We start from the raw sequence: 6,689 nt of genomic DNA, 5'->3' as shown, positions 1-6,689 counted from the left end.
GTGCTGCTCCAGTGTCCTCTCCTCCTTCTGCAACTCATGTCCCTGTACCTGTGAAGCACCGGATCAGCCGTTTCAGGCTTGAGGCGCGTTGGTAGACTCCCTTTGTTCCTGAATTCAATGTTGTTTAAAGTAAATTTAATGCAATCAAATAGGACTTTTCTGTTTGGATGTATGGGCTGTCAAGGCCATGAAAGTAGTTTCTTGCCACTCAGTAGGCGAATTCCCACATAACTTCCTGGTATGATGATGACGGGTGCATACCCTATCTATACATCATCCTCATTATTATACATCTGATAAAAGGCACCGCTCACTTCACACAGGTGTGATTTGTTTATAATCACTTTGATTCACAGTCTGGCAAGCTCTTACTCGTGCCCAAATAGGAGAAAACAAATAGGACCCTGGCATGGCCAGACTGAGTACCGAACTGAGGAAAAAGACCACCGTAGTGAATCAGGCTGGATTCCAGGCTATAGGTTGGTGTGCCTTGCATGGTATCCCCTGCCATCGGTGTGTGAATGGGAGAATGTAATGCACATTGTATAGCACTTTGGATAAAGGTGTTACATAAATGACCTATTTACCATTCAATATGAATTGAATCCCACATGTAATATTGGTAAGAATTGGCAAACAAATGTCTAAACCGGGGAGAAAATTGAAAAGGGGAAGGGAACTTTCTTAGCTTACGCATGTTTCATGATAAATGCTTTTTTGTGATGTATTCCCATGCTTTTTGTTCTTGCTTAATGTAAATCGCTCTGGATTAAGAGCGTCTGCTAAATGCCTAAATTGTATATTGTAAATTGTAAAAAAAAGGAAAAAAAGAGAGGTCGATGTTCATTTTGCAGTTGTATTCTGCTTACGCTTTCTGAGAAGCGACAAATTGGTTGTGTTGCTAAGTTTAACTTTGCCGCGAGACAACCAGAAGCTTTTACAGTGTTAGATTGGGGGTTTACGCTTTAGTTTAGTTCAGTGTTTATCTCATCGTTTGAAACCCAGTTTGATTAGGCCACGACGGACCCCAACTTGATGCAATTCTTCATCTATCTGACCCCAATCTACACTGTAAAATCCTCAGTGTTAATTTAACAAATTTAAGTGTACAGATGGTCCCCACCCACACCAGACGCTGGGAACCAGGGATTTATATTACACCTCCCTGCCGGTGAGCCGCTGGTTTGTGCCATTCGGTGCGTCGGAGCTCTCACGACTCGCTTATTTATGAAGGTCAGAAGGTGTCACCCACAAGGGGGAAGGATAGAGAGGAAAGGACATTCAAATCTCACAGCTGGTCCAGATTTGATGTCACTGGTGTGGGAAGGGCAATGCAATTGGAGAGATGCAGCGGAAAAGGTCTTGGAGACGGGTACAGGGGAGGGATGAATGGGTGGATGCTTTAGCTGCGGGGCAGTCTGCACATTTCACAATGTTCTGTGCCTGGCTGGTTCATGAAGGTGCAGTGGGGGCACGACCATACGGCCGAAGAGAAGGCAGGGGAAGGTGCTCCGCTGCACAGCTGCTCGATGGTGGCCCACTGCTCAGACCTCTTCCAAATCTGTGCCAAGCCCTCGCTGGAGGTCTTCACCGCGTCCAGCAGCTGACCAATGCTGTTCCTCGGCACGACCTCGTTGGTGACCAAGAAGAGGAGCAGGTGGAAGTCGGAGATGGTGTTCAGGAATGAGGAGGAGCCCTGGGCGAGGTACGTGGCTAAACTGTCGTAGTCTTGTCTCTCTCCCTGGGCATTGCGGTTTTCGATGGGGAAGCCATGTGAGGAGGCTGAGGAGGAGAAGGTGTACTGCGGGTCCTTGGGAAACGTGGTGGGGATATCTATGAGAAGATACTCCACCGGAAGAGGCTGAGCAAGAAAGGTGACATCATTTCCAAACTTGTCTTTGTCCTTGTAGAAGACATCTGGAACATACTGCTCAGAACTGGACTCTTTGGCATAGCCCAGCTCTGGAGCATCTCTGCAGGGCAGTAAGCACTCATCTCTCACCAGAGCCATGCACTGGTTTGAAACCTGATAGCCCTCGAAGTGCACCTGGTTGTCTGGACCGCCTGTTGCCACCACTGTGACAAATTTAGATCCAAAATGGCCATCTCTTGAGAGCCTGCAGGGGTTTGGATGTTGATTCTGGAGGAATCCAGCCGTGATACACTCCTCTGCACTAAGGAAGTACGAGTCTTTGTTCCTACTGTAGCAGACAGTGCCTCTTCTCATATCCTGGGCGATCAGGTCAGTGAAGATCCAGCCCATCTTGCACAGGCCCAGCTTGGCAGCAATCTGCTCCACAGCCGCGGCGTTGGGGTCCTCCAGCAATTCGACGCTGTTCTGCGTGCCGTTCTGTGGGGGCTCGTAGATCGCAGCCACTTCGGCACGTATACTCAGAGGGATGTCTTTGTGCTCGGTGTACCTGCCGTACAAGTATCCAATTCTTTGGTTAGCCGTGCTCCTCCAGAAGTTCAGGAAGCGCTCTGCAATGGTGTGGTTCTCAAACATGATGTTGTCCACGTGTCTGTATTTTTGTCTGTTGAGGGTGATGGCACTGGGCTGGCATTTGGTGCAAATGCCCTCTGGCCATGGAGGGTGTCCCTCACAGCCCACTTTGATCTTACAGCTGATGTTCTCTAGTGCTGCAAACTTCCCTTTGTCGGCGCCACCAGTCAGCTTACGGATGTAGGCATGGAATGACATGTGCTTGACTGGGGGGTCGAGATGGTTTAGATAGTCCTCATCGAAAGGCTCCAACGGTACGCAGTGCACACACTTTCCGAGAGCACTGTGTCGACACAGCTGTGAATCTCTGTTGCGGTAGATCCTGCCGTCCTGCTTGGCCAAATACTGGTCAATCTCATCTTCCTGGATCTGGGAGCAAGGAGTCAGGGACAAAGATGGAGCAGACCTATCTGGAGACCTCCTGGAGACCTCTGGGGAACCTGAGGGGAAAAGGAACAGCATGGTGCCATGCTGAATCCGAAGAAAACCGAGGGTCTTGTTCTGGGATAGGATCTCGCCAGTCTTGTCCCGGTTTAGGTAAATGGAGAACCTGAAACCGTTGCAATTGGAGCTGAACTCCTTTTCCACCTTCCTCAAGAAGGCAGCTGTAGTCTCCGTCCTAGTAGAAATAATTCTCTTCATTCCATCAGGGGACTGTACCCGAACGGTAATGTTTTCCACCATATTCATCTGTTTTTGTTATCATCTATCTTTCCGTCTATGTCACTTCTTCTCAAAATAAGTCAGGGTCTAGCTGCCTTATATTGTCTGACCAGAGCTAGAGTGTTGTGAGCGATACGAGTGACATCGCACACACAACACAACCTGTTGTCATGCATGCCCAACAACTGTGATTTGCGCAGGCTAAGACTAGAGTGAACAAAAGAAACCCTATAGTCCAGAATTCATATCAAAGGGAGCTGTTCACCCCATAGATATTTAAGGAATAGATGCCTCATTGGCCGCTGCAGTTTGTTGGAGCGATGTGTGTTGAAGGAGGGGCGGAAGAATTTATACATGGGAGAGGAAATACGCCAGAAGTGTGGTAGGCACGTTACTTCACGCTGCCACTCAAGTGATTGCTGGCCAATCACAGCGCATCTTCTCGCAAGGAATCTCGGCAAAGTTTGCCCCCTCTTGAGCACATACGCTCCAGAGCCGGAAAGGGTGTCTACGTTTATATGTCTATGATTCACCCCAGTACATATGCCTGCGCTTGGGTGATGATGTCGCCGGGCCCTATCGCATGCGCAGTAGTGTCCGCAGGGTGTCTATGCATGCACAGTGCTGTCCTTTATTTGTCTGTCATGAACTACCCTCCACACGCAAGCTCGTGATTCGAGCCCATTGGTCGAAGCCAGTTTCGCTCGTTCATACAGCTGTGGTTAAGTTACAGTACCAGAATCAGCTACCAGGGGATTGCTGCTTCATTCAATTCACCTGCCTAATCGCTCAGTGGGGCAATTATTGTGCTATATTGTATTATACACGGACCCTCAGTTTGATATTACTTTGACCTCTGGGACTCCCAACTCGTCAGTGATGAAGTAACAATCGCACTCTCGAGTTACAGACCCTCCTTAAAGGGGGTTCGGGGTAAATTAAGTATACTGTATGTATGCTCTGGGACATGGTCGGCAATAAAGTGAAGTATACCTGATTTGTTTGAAGTTGCGAGCATGCACGGTACATCATTTTCAGACCTAAATGTACTTCTTATTCATCCCCAAAATGACTGGATATCAGAGGTTTTGTAGCAATTTGCAGCATATGCAGAACTATTGGGCCTTAAATGTCATTTAAAGAATATATGTTTTCGGCCCCTCGTTTGTACATTTTAATGTAAATATAAAATCTCAGTGAGGGCGCTCATATCATCACATTCCATGCTCAGCCAATCAAATCATCACAAATGTCAGTTTTCAGTATTAACCACTCCCCAGTGTCCCCCTCCCAGTGACCTGTGGCGTTCCACAAGGAGGCATACTAGGGACCTTCACTGTTCCATATGGAAATGAACATGACTTCAGCTTGTTCCTGTTCGCAGATGACTCGGCTCTGCTGGTCTTGGACAGGGAAAGAATTGCAGGTTGAAAAAGCCTGTAGAACTGAACTCGGTAGAATCTGCACCTGGCTCGCCGATAACAAACAGTATCCCAGGTGTAATGATACACCCAGGTGAAACAGGAGCACTCGTCCAAGGTCACTTCGACCAAGCATGCACGTCATGGTACCATAGCACCACAAAGGCCTTAAAAACAAGGCTCCAGACATCCCAAAAAAAACTGGTCTGGCTACTGCTTGGCCTTACATGTGTGGCCGGATGGGAACAGCAAGGTTCCCAGTTCAATCCCGGGCTCCCCCAAAGTTACTGTTGAAGTGTCTTGAGCAAGACGCTGAACCCCTAATTGCCCTGGTTTCCTCCGCCATCAGTGTATGAATGTGTGTGTTTAAAACTCATTTAACCACTGCTCATTTTGCTATAGAGTACAGAAACTTGCAATGGACCTGGTCCACAAGATACGCTACACCACAATGTACACTGTCAAAGTAGTTCACAAACGTCAATGCGGTGCACAATCACAACACAAGAGGGGGCTCCACTAATCACATTCAACCTAGATTTGGCTCAAACAAATGGTTAAATTAGTTCTGCTATGCCACAAAAATGTACCAACAGTCTTAAAGGAGTGTAAATCCCCTTCTTTAAAACTGCTCTAATGTAGCACTTACAGGCGGCTGCAATTCGAACTTAACTGGCCCCTGTAAAACGTAAAAACCTACAACCTACTAAGGCTGCACAATATATTGTTATCGTTATTGAGGTATGCGCAATATAGCCTATCGCAAAAAGGCAACGGTATCGCGATATATAAAGCCAGCAACATCCCATCCATGCTAGTTTTCATTGTTGCTACACTTAGAATATCAAATAACAAGTGTGGGAACCCAATGGCACTTAAATTTAAGAGTGATATTGACTTGTTATTATGCAGTTTTTTTAATGTTTAGTTTTCAATATTGCAACACTTAAAATATAGAATATGAAATTGTAACAGTAATATCGTATAATGTATCGATATCGCAATATGTGGCATACATTCCGAGATATGCAATGTTGTTCATATCGTGCAGCCCTACTTACTACCTACTGTACCTACCTAACATATAGATAAAGTGACAGGTGAGACCATTTTATACTACTCAAGGATATATGAAACATGGTCTTCTCCAGATAGACAAACTACGGCCTTGTTAATTGAAGTTCAATCATGCACACTAGTCCTTTTGAGGTGCCGGTCAAACTGAAAACATAAAGAAGTCGCACAGGTAAAACAATACAATACAAAACAAACAAATAAATAAAAGAAAAAAAGATCAAATAAAATAGTGTTGGCAATAGTGTTGGCAGTGTTATCATTTCTCTTATGTTGAGGTTGCTAGTGTTGCTGACATCTGTAAAGGCCTATATTGTAATGCCTTATTGCACAACCGAAAATGACAAAACTCCCCCAAAACCACGCTCTGAACCAAGGCTCCTGTGTGCAGGCAAGATTTTTACCAGGGTTTCTTTTCCACCAGTAGCCTACTGTATCCAGCATCAGACACAACCCCTCTCTGGACTATAACCAGTTTCTGTCTACCTTACAGAATGGTGCAAAGACACCGGCCCAGTAGATTTTATTTTACATATAGACATTACTACGGCTGTCTGTCTTGCTGCATGGACATTCATTCCCACTTCCAATTACCTTTATTTTTGGATGCATGATAAAGGAGAGTTCGGTCAAACTTTGCATTTCTTCCTCTCTAAGAATAACTAATTTTCTAACTTCAGTTTCTTCTTTTCCTTTTGGCTTTTCCCTTAAGGGGTCGACCACAGTGAATCATCTGCCTCCATCTCACCCTGTCCTCATGCCTCCTCTTCTTTCACACAAACTTCATGTCCTCTTTCAATACATCCTGGAACTGCCAGGCCTCCTGCCTGGCAGTTCCACCTCAGCATCCTTCTACCGATATACTCACTACCCCTCCTCTGTACCTCCTATATGTACTCCAAACCATCTCAGCCTGCATGGCCTCTCTGGCTTTATCTCCAAAACATCCGACATGTGCTGTCCCTCTGATGTACTGTACTCGTTCCTGATCCTATCCATCCTTGTTACTCCCAGAGAGGACATGAACA

General features: G+C 46.1%; 1 protein-coding gene across 1 annotated transcript; it reads right to left on the bottom strand.

The window, feature by feature from the left end:
• Nucleotides 1-1,402: 1,402 nt before the first annotated feature.
• LOC310872108 (nuclear protein localization protein 4 homolog) lies at nt 1,403-3,187 on the bottom strand (the record flags this gene model as incomplete). The annotated part of the gene is made up of 1 exon (XM_083783819.1): nt 1,403-3,187. The coding sequence occupies one exon, from the start codon at nt 3,185-3,187 to the stop codon at nt 1,403-1,405; it is 1,785 nt and encodes a 594-aa protein (XP_083639945.1).
• Between the last annotated feature and the right edge of the window lie 3,502 nt (nt 3,188-6,689).

Source organism: Protomyctophum parallelum, assembly GCF_964188405.1.
Source record: "Protomyctophum parallelum genome assembly, chromosome: 15".
Taxonomy (NCBI): Eukaryota; Metazoa; Chordata; class Actinopteri; order Myctophiformes; family Myctophidae; genus Protomyctophum; species Protomyctophum parallelum.
This window is presented reverse-complemented; position numbering and strand designations above follow the sequence as displayed.